Source organism: Triticum aestivum, chromosome 2D (genome assembly GCF_018294505.1).
Source record: "Triticum aestivum cultivar Chinese Spring chromosome 2D, IWGSC CS RefSeq v2.1, whole genome shotgun sequence".
Classification (NCBI taxonomy): Eukaryota; Viridiplantae; Streptophyta; class Magnoliopsida; order Poales; family Poaceae; genus Triticum; species Triticum aestivum.
In genome coordinates, this window is record NC_057799.1 from 215825435 (window position 1) to 215841201 (window position 15767).

The window sequence follows — 15767 nt, forward strand, 5'->3', positions numbered from 1 at the left end:
AACGTAAGAACAAGAAAAGGCAGAACGTAGGAAGAAGAAAGGAGTATCTTCTTTCCCAAAGCTCACAGTGTCAACCTATAAAACCTCAAAAAACCTTGGCACTAACTAGAGGAGCAGCTTCCCACCCAAACAACGGCCAACGGAATCATCCCATCAATTCCATCCACCCGCCGCCCGCGCCCGCGCCTGGAGCGGCGGGCCGCGGCCACCCACCCGCCCGCCGTCTCACGCCACCGCGGAAGCCGGCACTCACCTCGCGCCCGCCCCCACGTGTCCCTCCCTGCCGCCCGAGGGCCCCGCCTGTCACCCACCTCCGCCCCTGGTGGGCAGGCGAAAGCGACGCGTGAAGGGAGCGCTGCGCACGGCCCCCTACCACCCCCCGATGGGTGCCCCTCCCCATCGATAGCCGCGCCGCTGTCTGCTGCCCCCGCCCTGCGTCCCCGTTCCCCATTCGCACCCCTCCCCACTGCCCGCATCTATTCCACCGCCGCCGCCGCCGCCCCGCTCCGCTCGGTTCCGGCTCTCCCTCCGCGCTGCTGTGCTCTGTGGGGCGCCGGGCCGCGTGATCCGCCGCTGCCTCCGTCGATTCGGCTCCAGTTTCGGGGCGCTGCGGCGACCCCCCGAGGTGAAGCCGCTCCCGGTACTGCGGTTCAGCGCCTAATTGGGTGGGTCTACGGGATTTTTTGTCAAGAATTTTGCTGTGTAGTGGTTTGACTGTCGGACGGGGTGCGGGGTTAGGGCGGAGATTCGGATTTGTGTTTGGGTGCCGGTTTGGGCGTTTTGGGGTGCGAGGTTTGTTAGCAGCTGGTGAGCTTGTGTAAGAAACGGTAATGCTTCTGTTTGTCACATATGATTCATAGCTGGTTCTAGCTGCCTGTGCGCTGTTTCTACACCACTGTCCGGCAGAGAGTAGCAGCAGGGAAAATCCGGATACGCGTTGGCAATGGGCATACGAGGCGAACCATCTGGAGTGTAAACTATAGTATTTGCTAGTCGTGGCCGAATTTTAGCACTATGTCACATCGTGTGTTTGACTGCTTATGCTAGACTCGTTAAGTGGATTTAAAAGCAATATATCACAGGGAATTTGTGGTAGATTTTCAAGCGATGTACCACAGAGATCGGTAACACAATCCAGTTGTATATTAATGACTGAAGCAAAGAAGTAGTGTGAGGTTCCTAGTGGGATTTGGCTATGTATTTCATGCCTAGGTTATACGTGAAGTTATTTTGAGTATCAGTTCATTATTAGCAACTAGTCCTGACAAGCGACAACAATGCTATGTTCTGGTTATCCTTGTTTTCTGCCGTTTGCTTTCTTAAAGGGGTCATGCTTGGAAAATGTTCTGCTTTGTTTCTTTGTTGCATATCATTAATTTCGCTTTGTCATGTTCTATACATGAATTCCTTCTTTTTGGGATACATTGGCACAAAGCAAAAGGAACATTCAGCGAACAATAATTCAAATGCTGTCATTTATCTGTTAATATGGGACTGATCATCAGCTACTGCTTTGTATTTGTATGAGAACACTATACAAGTAATCTCTGAGTAAATCCATGCACCTCAAGTCCTCGGTTGTTCTAGTGCTTGTCTCTTGAGCTACTTTTAATCTCGCTTTAGATTAGTATTGTAATGCATACAATACTACATGACTACACAGGGAGCTTAGTATATTCAATTAGTGGTTGTCTACTTTTATATTTTGAGTTACTAATAAAGAAATGCATTCTTCTGTTGCTAGCAGCATGTGACGTCCTCCAACGATGAAGGAGAGGAGCTCTTTATGTGATAGTGCAGCAGATGGAAATTGGGTTTCAAAATTCAAAAGAAAGCGAAGCAAGTTAACAGCTAGCTCGTCAAATGAGCATGAGGCTACATCACCAACATCGGACTCTATAATGAACAATGGTTCCATAAAAAAGAGGTCCAAGCATGACACTAGCATTTCTACATCAGCCAAGAAGATAAGAGGACACGATGGGGTGAATTCCTTCTCTTTTTATCAGTTTATTACTTGTCAGTTATCTTGTGGATATTGTCTGTGATTTACTCTCCATCCATCCATATTTGTAAGACCTATTTTGACCAGGTTCGTAGATTAAAAAAGCTCTATGATTGAGGAAGTCGCCAACACGAATGCTTATCAGTAGTTTAACATGGTCTCTCTTACCTCCTCTTTTCACATGAGAGGTAAGAGTATATAATAGATCTGAGCCGTTGATTTCATTAGGTAGTGGGTCTGAGTAACTCTTACCTTCTTACCTCCCATGGGAAAAGAGGATGTAAGAGGGACCATGTTAAAATTTGCCAATGCCTATACCATTCTAATAGTTCTCTGGAAATGCGAGACAATACTTTGTGTGCTTAGGCCTCCTTTGGTTCATAGGGTAGGAAAATCGTAGGAATAGGAAAGTTATAGGAAATGAGATGACATGTATCTCAAATCCTATGAGTAGGAATAGGAAAGGAGATGCCCTTTGATTCACATCATAGGATTTTTTCCATTGAGTCTAGGCTAATGTTTATTTTCCTATGAAATGTGGAGGATAGGAAGAATTCCTCCATAGGAATAGGATTCCATTCCTACAAACCAAAGGGCTCTAAAGGATTTTTTTTCCTATAGAAATCCTATCCTATGAAATTCCTACAAGATTCCTCTAAACCAAAGGAGGCCTAAGTATGCATGCATTAACTATGGATGCATGCCTTCCAACTTTTGTGAATATCACAAAACAAATAAGCATATAAAAATTGATCAATGGAAGTACTTCATTTGTTGCTCTTCCATGAATAAATGCTAAACGATGATTTAATCACATTTTCTGTTTAACCATGGGCGTAACACCTTTCCTCATCGGCCACATATTGTATAGCTTTGATGAAACGACTAGATGGTAACAGTTCTGGAAATCTATCATCACACAAATACTTCAAGTGATGCTTTTCAGTAGGAGCTTACATGTTCTATTAACATGTGAACTCTCTGATGCTCGCAACAGTTCGTCATATCTGTCAGTGTGTGCTCATTGGTTAGGGGAAACCTATGAACTGTTTTGGTGTCGTCGCGTTCAGGATGCAAACTAAAATTGAGTGACAGATCTTATTAAGGGCCCGTTCGGACTCCCTCCGCTCTGCGGCTCCGTGCCTGAGCGGAGTGGCGATCCAGTTATAAATCGGGGAGCTGGTAAAAGGGCGCTCCGCCCGCTCCGCTCCGCGGAGAGCCGCCGAACAGGCGCTAAATCATCATGAGACATTCTAAGCAACTATATCTGCCAAAAGTAAAATCAATACTACGTTTTAACTGAGCATTTACATCTTCTCCAGTTATTCACTTGTCAATTACAAATTATTACCACTTTAAGGCTTCATGTACTGTTATTTTTCTTTGCAATACTTTTTTATGTCACCTCTATTGCTGTTCAACTTATCTTATACACACATTCTCTTTGTTTCTTCAGTATTTCTATGAGTGTGTAGAATGTGACCTTGGTGGCAATTTGTTGTGTTGCGATAGCTGTCCACGGACATACCACTTGGAATGTCTTAACCCCCCCCTTAAGGTTTGAAGCGTTTCTACTGTTTGATTGCACATCTCTCTTTTTTTGGTGTACTTTTCTGTCTTAATCTCTTTGCACCGTTACATTTCAAATATAGCGTGCACCGCCTGGGAACTGGCAATGCCCAAGATGTCGTACGAAACAAGTTAGCTTGAAGTTGTTAGGAAATGCGGATGCTGACACTTCCAAACGTGAAAGAACAAGGAGAATGCGTACAAGCACCATAGCAGATAGCCCATCTCCCCATAACAAAGTCTCTCTGAATACCCGGAGTCCCATACAAGAGAAAAGTGAATCAAACGAACAAGTAAAACTATCATGCCCTGGTGCATTGAAGGAAGGTGATCTCAGTGTGAAGGACAATGAAGTTCAGAAAAAGAAGCCATTGATAGTACATTTGAAGAGGCGCTCGACCAAAGAATTATCTGCAATTACGAAGCCCTTGAAGTCAGGATTCATTGGCCAGTCTTCAGAAGAGAAACGGGAGAAACATGGAGGTGCTTTGAAAATGAAGAAACATCTGCGCTCCATGGACTTGTCTCCAAAGAAATATAAAACCAAGAGGCAGCATAGTCACAAAGACTCTAAGCGATCTGAAACAAAAAGGCTCAGATATTTGGCAACTGATGTTGGCAGTGATTCGTCAATGGGGGCATCTACATCTCCTGAGCACTGCGAATCACCACCAAAAAGGAGATCTCTGGATGGCAGAACACCTACATCTAGTGCCAAGAAAGGGAAAAAGAAAGTGAAATTTGTTGATAAACAACATTCAGAGGTATTCAAACACGCTATGTTTTATTCTATTCCCTCCGTTCGGAATTACTTGTCACAAAAATGGATAAAAGTGGATGTATCTACAACTAAAATACATCTAGATACATTCATTTCTTGGACGAGTAATTCCGAACGGAGGGAGTAATATTCAAAACCATAGACATTTTCTATACAGTTTACCTTACCAGAAATGGCGCTGAGCCATTTTCTGGTTGATGTACCTACTTGAACTTATTTAGTATGTTAGATGTTCAGTTAAGAATATTTTTTCATTTACTTTCTACCTCTGCCATGTCATTTTTCTACCTTTTCATTCTCTGCACTTCTGCAGCTTCCTTTGCTTTTGTTAGCACTCTTTCTGTTATAATCTTCATAAGCTCATTTTGTTTCTATTACAACCATACTTTATGAACACACTAAATAGTATTTCAGCAAACTTGCCACAGTTATTCTTGTTTGAACGGATTAATAATTTTTCAATAATACATCTTACCATGGTTTCTGATTTAACCTGGGAGATACATGGTAGCTTTGGTAAAATCTTATGGTTCATCTTGTCAGTTTTGATATTAGTGGTATTTGTAATCCCCTAACACTAAACTGGCTTGATTATTATTTTCTACTTCTATTTTTGGGTCTAATTTTGTCTATGCATTTTCGGATCATTTGTCTTTGGTTGCTACCATGACCAGCCTTCACTGCTTTTCTAATGTTTGTCTAGTTTGATGATTCATTCTTATCTTAAATATTTTTCCTTGAACATATCTATTCAGAATGCCGTTAATATATCTGGTAAAATGGTGCAGGTGCTACCTGTGGCGGGGGATATGATAATAACTCCTCAGGAGGATCTGCAGGTTCGGTCTGGAAAATACCTACACCATCAATTACCTGTGTTGCATCTTCATCCATTCATTTTTTTTTGCCTTTTTTCTACGTTCTCTGATTTATTGCAAACATTGATTTGCTTAGGTTGACCGCATCCTAGGCTGTCGGCTTCAGACAAGCCAAATCATTTCGCAGCCCCATGCTTTATCAGAGCAGATTGAATTAACTAATTTGCAGCTGGAAGGTGGGGTTCCTTCTAGTTCTTCCAGTGTGCCAACACAGCCGTTAAGAAATGATACTGACACCACTCCAGAGGATGTATGCGCTGATGAATCAGCACATGATCCCTGTGAAGATCATTTGGATGGTGGTGAAATGCAAAAGGAGAATAATGGAAAATACCATGAAAAGGAGTCAGTGAACCCAGAGGAAGCCACAAAGACACTGTCAGATTGTTGCACCGACCAAATCATCACAGTAAAGGATGCTGGAGTAGTAGGAGAGAACATACCTTCAGTAAATGGTGACTTTGAGGCAGTATCTGATGTTCCAGTTGAAGGAACATCGGAAAAGGGTGATATCAAACTTTCAGTTTCCGAAGTTGATGCAACTGTGCAGACCAAACAAGAGTTGACACCTGAAAGTAAAGTCCATGGAAACATAAACGAAATTGCAGGAAATGGCCATGATGATACTGCATATGAATTTTTGGTCAAATGGGCTGGAAAATCAAACATCCATAATAGCTGGATTTCTGAATCTGAACTAAGAACATTAGCAAAACGGAAACTAGAAAATTACAAAGCAAAGTATGGAATGGGTTTGATAAACATTTGCAAGGACCAATGGTGCCAACCACAACGCGTTATTTCTCTGCGTGTTTCCTTAGATGAAGTAGAAGAGGCTTTAATCAAATGGTGTGGCCTTCCTTATGATGAATGCACCTGGGAAAGATTAGATGAACCTATCATGCTGAAGTATGTCCATTTGGTTACTCAGTTCAAAAACTTTGAATGCCAAGCTTTGGACAGGGATGTGAGAGGTAACCGTGCAAATGCAAGAAACCGCCAAGAGCTGACTGTGTTGATTGAGCAGCCAAAAGAACTTAAGGGGGGCATGCTCTTCCCACATCAACTGGAAGCATTGAACTGGCTGCGTAAATGTTGGTGCAAGTCAAAAAATGTTATCCTTGCTGATGAGATGGGTCTTGGGAAGACGGTGTCAGCTTGTGCTTTTCTGTCGTCCTTGTGCTGTGAATTCAAGATTAACTTGCCTTGTCTTGTCTTGGTTCCTCTTTCTACTATGCCTAACTGGATGGCTGAATTTGCATCTTGGGCGCCTCATTTAAATGTTGTGGAGTATCATGGTTCTGCACGGGCAAGATCTACAATTCGTCAATATGAGTGGCATGAAGGCGATGCAACCCAGATAGGTAAAAGCAAAAAGTCTCACAAGTTCAATGTCTTGCTTACCACTTATGAGATGGTGCTTGTTGATGCTACATATCTTCGTTCTGTGCCATGGGAAGTTCTTATAGTTGATGAAGGGCATCGTCTAAAGAACTCTAGCAGTAAACTCTTCAATTTGCTCAATACATTTTCATTTCAGCACAGGGTTTTGTTGACTGGAACCCCATTACAGAACAACATTGGTGAAATGTATAATTTGTTGAACTTCCTACAGCCTGCTTCTTTCCCTTCTCTAGCATCATTTGAGGAGAAGTTTAATGAACTTGCAACAGCAGAGAAAGTGGAGGAGCTGAAGAAACTGGTAGCACCACATATGCTTCGAAGGCTGAAAAAAGATGCAATGAAAAATATCCCCCCGAAGACAGAGCGAATGGTGCCTGTCGAACTGACATCAATCCAGGCTGAATACTACCGTGCTATGCTTACAAAGAACTACCAAGTACTGCGTAATACCGGAAAAGGTGGTGCTCATCAGTCATTGCTCAATATAGTAATGCAGCTTCGGAAAGTTTGCAACCATCCATATCTTATTCCTGGAACTGAACCCGAATCAGGTTCACCAGAGTTTTTGCATGAAATGAGAATAAAGGCCTCAGCAAAGTTAGCTTTGTTGCATTCTATGCTCAAAGTGTTACACAGTGATGGGCATCGTGTTCTTATTTTTTCTCAGATGACTAAACTTCTTGACATCCTCGAAGATTATCTGACTCTGGAATTTGGTCATAAAGCATTTGAAAGAGTAGATGGTTCGGTGTCTGTGGCTGAGCGCCAGGCAGCTATTACTCGTTTCAATCAGGACAAGACCCGTTTTGTATTTTTGTTATCTACACGGTCATGTGGTCTTGGGATCAATTTGGCAACTGCAGACACTGTTATCATATATGATTCTGATTTCAATCCGCATGCTGATATACAGGCGATGAATAGGGCACACAGGATTGGGCAGTCAAACAGACTTTTAGTGTACAGGCTTGTAGTGCGTGCTAGTGTTGAGGAGCGTATCTTGCAACTTGCCAAGAAGAAATTGATGCTTGATCAACTTTTTGTTAACAAATCAGAATCACAGAAGGAAGTGGAAGATATCATTCGCTGGGGAACTGAGGAGCTCTTCAGGAATAACGATGAGGTGAATGGTAAAGATAATGATGAAGCTTCTGGTGCTAAACATGATGTATCTGATATTGAGGTTAAGCATAGGAGGAAAACTGGTGGCCTAGGTGATGTTTATGAGGATAAATGTATTGGCAGTTCTACCAAGCTTATTTGGGATGAAAATGCTATTATGAGGCTTCTTGATAGATCTAGCCTTCCAACAACTGTAGCTGAAAGCACCGATGGGGATTTGGACAATGATGATATGCTTGGCACTGTAAAGGTAATTTAATAGTGTGTGTTTTTCTTCAAATAATGAATATTAAATGTTTATGCAGTGATTCATTGGTAGGTTATGGAAATGAGTGTGTCGTCTTGTACATGTCTCACCAAGCTATAGTACTACTTAATAGGGATAGAACACTTGGTTTGGAAATTCCTAACCAGAGTCATCTGACTAGAATTTATTGTCATTATCTGCTTATAGATGGATTCATGCGCCAATTTTGAGTTCAGTCTTTTTGTTCTTGGACTACATTACTATTACTTTTCTTGTTTCTTTTGGATGGTGGTTACTAATGTTATTGCGATGTACTCCCTCTGTCTCAAAATGTAAGACGTTTTTTGACAGTGTGAAAAAACGTCTTACATTTTGAGACGGTAATAGATTTTACCTTGTGCAATTGAGAACTTATCTCCGGGATCTCAATTAATAGTTTCTTTTACTTTCATTCGTGAAGCAGTCAATCGATTGGAATGATGATATAAATGATGATCCCGGTGCTGCTGAGGACATTCCAAATATTGACAACGATGGTTGTGAACAGGCATCCGAAACAAAACATGATGCAGCTAATCCTGTGGAAGAAAATGAATGGGATAAACTTTTACGTCTCAGGTGCTTTACAATACCATGTATAAGTACTTGTTATTTTACCAGGCTATCTATTGCCTTGATGATATTTTTCTTCATATTTTCTTGTTTTACTTAATAACTTTAACAAATCAGAAACAGAAAGACACACTAAATGGAGAATAAATACTCAAATTCTAGAATGTATCCAATTGGAGAAGTTAGGAAGCGGTACGTAGCACCTTAAGAAACCTTAGGTCAGACAGGGCTAGATAGTCATGGTGTACTAATTGCAAGAATCACTTGTTTTCTTAGTGCTCTCTCTCTCTGTCTCTGTGTGGGCATGATGGTCGGTTACTAAATGCATATTTGTGTTTCAGATGGGAGCAATATCAAATCGAAGAGGCATCCCTTGGTCGAGGCAAGCGCTTAAGGAAAGCTGTTTCTTACAGGGAAACCTTTGCAGCAATTGCCAATGAAGCATTAAGTGAGGTACTTTTGTCCCTGCGCGAACATTTCTGTCTTGCTGGATGTTCTGTTTTGGTAGTAAGTAACGAGATCTGTCCTCCTAGCAAGTAGGCAAGGAGTATATCTTCATTTTGACCACCTTGATCCATTGATTGTGGCATATAACGTTATGGCAACACTGAGTTTTTTGCAAAAGTCAGGGGATGGCAGTGAAGACAGTTTTCCCTGAAAGCAACGTTTGACTAGCATGTGTTAAGCATACAGCTACCGCTTCCTTCTGAGCCAGGATCAAACTTAGATTTTGACTATGGCTGAGCCAAACTGTGGTAGAACGAGCCTACTACCAAACATTGGTTGTGTCTCCCCTAACCACTCTTAAATATTTTGCGTGACATTGCGATGCTATTGCTGCAAAATTTGAACTTGGAAGTGAAAACTGAACCACAGGCCCCATGCGATTCAATTTTGCCCATGTCGTCATGATTTTTTATTTGAACCTTAACATTACTTGGAGCATGCTTCCTCAGTCGGCTGTACCCCTACGGACTACATGGAATCAGTCAAGGCCGTCCTTAGCACGATCCCGATTCACCAGCTCCGGCGCCCCCAAGAAGACCATCAAGGCGCCCGAGAAGATCCAGCGAGGCTTCCTGTGGGCCGGCCGCGCGGAGGCAAATGGCGGGCACTGCCATGTTAACTGGCAATGAGTCGCTAGTCCGCTCTCGCTCAGCGGCTCGGCGTGCGCGATCTTGCCCGGACCAGCCTCGCGCTCCGCACACGATGGCTATGGTTCAGCCGCACAGACAACACTAGAGCGTGGGCTGGCCTCGACTTGCAGTTCACCGTCGAGGAGCGTGCATTTTTCTTTGCGTCCACCACCATGCAAATTGGGAATAGCATGGAGGCCCTCTTTTGGGAAGACCGATGGATCGACGGGCGATCCGTTCGCGAGACCGCGCCGCTCCTATATGCATGCATTCCCAAGCGCCGCCACAAACTCAGGACCGTCGCCGATGGGCGCGGGACATACACGACACGGTTGGCATCCATGAGATCGGGCAATACTTGTAGCTCTGGCACACAATCAGCCGCACGACGCTCTCTGCCGAGCCGGACCGCCACTCCTAGAAGTGGAGTCCTCGTGGCGTCTACTCCGCCAAATCGGTCTACATCGCCACTTTCGGTGGCTCCACGGGCTGCGCTGCATGGAAGCTCACCTGAAAGAACTGGGCGCCTCCGCGCGTCCGATTCTTCCATTGGCTCGTCCGCCTCGACCGGTGTTGGACGGCAGACCGCCTCGCCCGCCGCGGCCTGCAGCACCCCGCGCGATGCCTCCTCTGCGACCAGGCCTCGAGACCATGCACCACCTCATCCTCGCCTGGCCCTTCGCCCGACAGCTCTCCTGCTCTCGGCTCCACTGGCTCTGGCTCTCCTGCGTCTCGCCCGACTGGTGGCAAACGGCGCAGCAGTTCACTCCAAAACCTATGCGCAAGGGCATCGCCTCCGCGACCCTCCTCGTCCCATGGATGATTTGGATACACCGTAACGATTGCGTCTTCAACCGGGGACGGCCCTCGGCGAATGACCTGCTTACGAAGATCAAGGATGAGGCCGCCCTCTTGGCCAGAGCAGGCGCTCTAGGGCTTCGCGCCATCGTACCACAAACATGGGATGTTCATTGATGTGCTCATGAGCATTGTAACTGCCTCCTACGAGGAATGTAATCCAAACTCTCTTTTCTTTCCAAAGCAATGAAAGGCAAGCTCTGTTGCGTTTTCTCGAAAAAAAACTACATGGAATCCCTAAACACAACCCCCCCTGCCCCCTCTCTTGTGTGTTGAAAATATACTTAGACTGGGTACTCCGAGGATGCTTGGGAACATTTTCGACCCAAAACATCTCCAACAGAAGCCCATCCTAAACTCATTACGAAATTGCAAATCCTGGAAATGTGGTTGCACCCTAAGAGCTTCTCCAACGGTAGCCCCCATTTTCTGAGGCTTCAAAATTTGACATCACTCCCATTTGTGAGCACCCATTTTCTTTCGCCTTTACATTGACGTACAGGACCCACATGTCAGTTGGCCAGTTTTTCTTCTTTTCCTTCATCTTCACTTCCCATGGGTCAGCGCCCTGATGTGGCAGGGCGCGGGATGTAGGGGTGGGGTGGAGATGGCCGGAGGGGGGGAGCGACATAGAGGCGGAGGCGGGCTGACGAGAATGAGGGCGGAGATGACGAGCTTGGCGGCATAACACCTCAGGAATGGTTCGATCCAGTTTGTTTGTGTGTGTTGGGGGGGGGGGGGGGGTGAGGAATCGGCTGCTGGAGGGGAGGCGGTGGAGCTTGATGGCGTGGGAGGAGGAAGGCGTGTGCGTGGGTGGGAGATGAAACTTCCTCCCGCTCTCTGTTGATGGGAATTGGGGCTGGGCTGGTGGCCGATAAATGGGGTCCTCCCCTTTTGGGGGACCCAGCTGGACCTTGTTTTTACCCCCCAAGCCCCCAAAAACTTGTTTATGGACTCTGCTGGAGATGCTCTAAGCACCGGCACTCCTTCGCTAGCACCCCAAATTGCTGGCTCCATGACCACGTCCCCACTCAGCCTTTCCCTGCAAGCCACTCCCCTGCAACTGGGCCTCTCCAAAACTTAAGTTTTGAAATGCAGGGAGTATCTGGTGTGAACAAGTATGATCTAATTATAAAAAAACAAGTATGATCTAATTCCGTTGAATATTACCTCAATTTTGTGGCTCCTAGCTATACGCCTACGACAGATATTGTGAAACGTACTCCCTCCGTTCCTAAATTTAAGTCTTTCTAGAGGTTTCAATATGGACTACATACGGGATGTAGTCCATATTGAAACCTCTAGAAAGACTTGTATTTAGGAACAGAGCGAGTAGCTAATAGTTGGCTGCACTGTGTTTTTCATTCGCTATTTGCCATGCACTCTTAGATTTTATATGCAGCTAGACAATGCTTTGCTGATACTGCTATGCAGGATTCTGACGATGGGGATGAACCCAAGCGAGAATACACTGCAGCTGGACTGGCTTTGAAGGAAAAATAGTATGCCCTCCCCTTCTCTCCCACCCCCTCTGGGGATCCATGTAATTGCTTTTGCATGCACAGTTTTTCTTCAGGCATTGATTTACTTCTGGTTGCAACAGTGGAAAGCTCCGAGCTAGACAGAAGGAAAGGATTGCTCAGCGGCACACAATCAAGAGCTATGCTGATGATAAACTTGAAGATTTCATAAAACTATATGACTCTAGTGTTAATGAATATGGTGTAAACCCTTTGAGAGTTGTAGAAGATCCTGACTCTGTGCAGCCATCTGGGGCTAAACGTTTCAGTGATTCAACTGCAGAAATGAGGCATTCCTCGAAGAAAGCAAAGAGATATCCTGAAATCTCTCGAGAGCTTCATGCCAAACTTGCTGCGAGTGCTACTTCGTCGAAGCACCACTCAAAGGCAACTGATGTCTTAAATCAAGGGACTCCACATCACCTCTTACCTGTCCTTGGCCTTTGTGCTCCGAATGCTGATCAGGTAAACTCGTACAAGAATTCAAATTGTGGGCCAAACATGAAAGAGCAAAAACCAGCTAGTGGTGAAGTATTCAACAAGCCACTGTCACCTTCTGCTGCCGAGTATTCTAGTGAATTCAAAAATCAGGGCCAATTGGATCCCAGCAAGACTATGTTTCCTGGTTCATCCGAAGCTTTGCGAAGGCTGAGTAACATCATTCCAGATAGCTATTTCCCCTTCAATCCTGTATGTGCTCTTCTCAAATTTGCACTGCTCCTTTTTACATTCCGCAGGATTATTTTATTTAGTCGCGTTATTATCACTGTCCATGTTGTTCTCCTGTCAGAAGACAAAAGTTAATGTTTCCACATTATTTATGTTAGGACGGCATGTTGCTTGCACCCTAAGATTTCTTTTTGTACCTATAGTCAACAACAACAATAGTTATTCTTGATCAGAGCATGCTGTTTTCTGTTAAGTATAAGGAATAACATGGTTCTTCTGTGCAGATTCCTCCTATATCTGGGAAGGGGCTTTGTGACCCTGTTGAAAATCCTTTACCTTCTATTGCTTCATTTCAAGGGAAGATGGGTCTTCCGAACTTTGGTCTGGAAGACAATATTCCACTCAGTCATATGAAGTCAGTACCAGATCTATTTCCCAACTTCCCACTGGGCACTAATAAGGAGTATGCTCGTAATTCTATCCCAGAATTGCCAAACAGTTCATTTTTACCGAACTTCATGGCAGATATTGCTGGAAGTTCAAAAAAGGCGAGGTCAAAATTCATGGCAGATATGTCTGCCCTTCTTCCTGGGCTAGGTATTAGCCCAGTTCAACCAATCCATTCAGCCATGCCTGAAAATCACAAGAAGGTATTGGACAATATAATGATGCGTGCTCAGTATGCCACAAATAAATTCATGAAAAAGAGGTCAAAACCTGATTATTGGTCGGAAGATGAACTTGATGCTTTGTGGATTGGAGTTCGTAGGCATGGAAGGGGTAACTGGGATGCCATGCTTAGAGATCCAAAGTTGAAATTTTTGAACCACCGCACTAGTGAACAGCTAGCATTGAGATGGATTTTGGAGGAGCAGAAAATTATGGAGGAACCAATGCCTACAGCCACCAGAAGTTCCAACTCCACATTTCCTGGTTTATCTGATGCCATGATGTCTCGGGCACTAAGTGGAAGCAACTTCTCTAAACTTAAGATGGAGCCTCCTAAGTTGCAGTCCCACCTAACTGATATTCAATTAGGTTGCAGTGATATACCATCTAGATTTCCTCATATTGAGCCTTCGAGTTACATGAGTGAGGGTGGCCCATCACTGGCACCATGGAAGGATTTCAAGAATAAAACAGGTTATGGTGGGGATTTTCCTGGAAGCACATCTGACAAGTGGGAGAAAGCTGATGTTGGACTGGTCCCACCATATATGCCAAATCCTTTTATGATGGAAAGTATTGGTTCACTACCCATAAACATACCAAACAGTAGTTCGATCCAGCAGAATGAATTTGCATCAAGTTCTCATGAGAACATTCTTCTTCATAGTGTCACAGATGGGCAGGCCGACTTGTTTCACGAGATGCAGCGGCGTGTGAGGTTAGGTAAACAGCCCATTGAAATGAATCTGTATCACACAAAGCACTCAAGTCCTCTACTTGAAAACGCTGGCATATTTGGAAGTTCCAGATCAAACAAGCTACCGCATTGGCTGCAGGAGGCCGTGCGCGCTCCATCTAAGCCAATTGAATGTGAACTACCAGCAACTGTTTTAGCAATTGCAGAGTCTGTGTGCCTACTTCTTGGAGAACAAAAACCAGCAATACCTCCATTCCCATTCCAAGGACCTCGCCTTTCTCGCCCAAAGGACCCGAGAAATACTCCAAAGAAGAGAAGAGTACATAAGGTTCAGCAAGCAGAGCATCCCAAAATTGGATCTGGGCAAGGTGATCAAATATCTGCTCCAGCACCAAAATTAATGGAAGCTCCACCTACTTCTGCAATTGATCAGACTAATGATGCCCCTTCACTAAACTTGAACTCTCCATCATCTTCTTCCGCTGGCAGTCAGAGGCAAGACGTGATACCTCCTGCTTTTGAAGAAACACGCAATACAATGGAAGTTTCAGAAGCTGTTGCTGCTGCTTGCACGGCCAGGTCAGAGGCTCCTGAAACTGGTTGTCAGAGAGATGAATTCTTTGGGTTAGATGGCATTACCAGTGGGTCTTGTAGATCACCAACGGGGAATGCTCCTGACGCTGGTGCTCCAAGGAGGGGATTGTCGGGACCTGCAGAGTTCTCTTTGCTGACAGTAGTTGATGCAACTGGATTAAGTACCACACGGGCAGTAGGACCTGTATCAAGTGATGATCAGGAGCCAGAACAAGAAAATCTATTAGACAGTGACAAGCACATTGGCGACACGGAGAAGCTGTTGGAGAAACCTACACCACCTGACGAGAGTAGGGATTCAGGTGCATCACAGTCAGTTTCAGCTCAGATAGTTGATGAATATAAAGTCGACATGGTCGCAGATGAGCGTTAGACTTCAGAGCTCAAGATTTCGTTTTCGTCCGTTTAGCGCTGGGATTTTCCCTTTCCCAATGTTTCCAGTGTGAGGGTGCGCTGTGTTTGTATGCTTAGTTCAGATGGAGTAAAAACTCCAGGGACTAGTAGTTTAGCACTAGTCTGTCCGGAGCAACTCACGAGATCCTCTCTATATACGTGAAATGTATATTTGCTAACCTGGTGTAGACTGCGGACAAGTATATTCATTTATTTATGCGTGTATGGTTAAGATAGTCCTACCACCCAGGTTACAATGACATCCTTTTCATTTTCTTTTTAGAAGTACTGAGTCACGGTTGGTAGCCCCCTTGATCAACGGGCTGACCCAGCAGTCAGCTTACTCTCTGGTAGTTTTATCATGTGTTAGTTGCTTCTGAGTTCCCGTCATACATTATGTTTAGTGGTTAGTATGATTGTTCTGTTTAGATTGCTGATGCTGATGCGACTTTACCTTGGTTAGCATCACCATTCTGTTTGGTTTGTGATGACCGGTCCCCATTCCCCACAAATGTTTATTTATGCGAGTATGAGATCATCTGTAAACGTGTGCATTTACGCGGGCTTGCTGATAGGATTTGAGCTTACGCCTTAATGGCTTTCTCGTTTGCAT

The 15767-nt window shown here is 44.6% G+C and overlaps 1 protein-coding gene across 4 annotated transcripts; it reads left to right on the forward strand.

Annotated features, from left to right (window-relative positions):
• Positions 1 to 368: 368 nt before the first annotated feature.
• Positions 369 to 15394, forward strand: LOC123052609 (protein CHROMATIN REMODELING 4). Of its 4 annotated transcripts, none has more exons than XM_044475855.1 (11): positions 369 to 665; positions 1748 to 1985; positions 3462 to 3563; positions 3658 to 4338; positions 5144 to 5194; positions 5310 to 8009; positions 8467 to 8624; positions 8960 to 9071; positions 12047 to 12114; positions 12216 to 12822; positions 13086 to 15394. In XM_044475855.1, the coding sequence occupies exons 2-11, from the start codon at positions 1767 to 1769 to the stop codon at positions 15132 to 15134; spliced, it is 6747 nt and encodes a 2248-aa protein (XP_044331790.1). In that variant the 5' UTR covers positions 369 to 665; positions 1748 to 1766; the 3' UTR covers positions 15135 to 15394. The 4 variants fall into 4 exon arrangements, with proteins under 4 accessions (XP_044331790.1, XP_044331791.1, XP_044331793.1 ...); XM_044475856.1 differs by having other exon boundaries at positions 369 to 640; XM_044475858.1 differs by having other exon boundaries at positions 369 to 625.
• Positions 15395 to 15767: the final 373 nt, after the last annotated feature.

Coding starts and splice junctions, on each gene's coding strand:
- LOC123052609 (XM_044475855.1), top strand. CDS start 1,767: ATGAAGGAGAGGAGCTCTTTATGTGATAGTGCAGCAGATGGAAATTGG. Junction 8,625..8,959: donor GATAAACTTTTACGTCTCAG/GTGCTTTACAAT, acceptor TTTGTGTTTCAG/ATGGGAGCAATATCAAATCG. Junction 12,115..12,215: donor CTGGCTTTGAAGGAAAAATA/GTATGCCCTCCC, acceptor TGGTTGCAACAG/TGGAAAGCTCCGAGCTAGAC.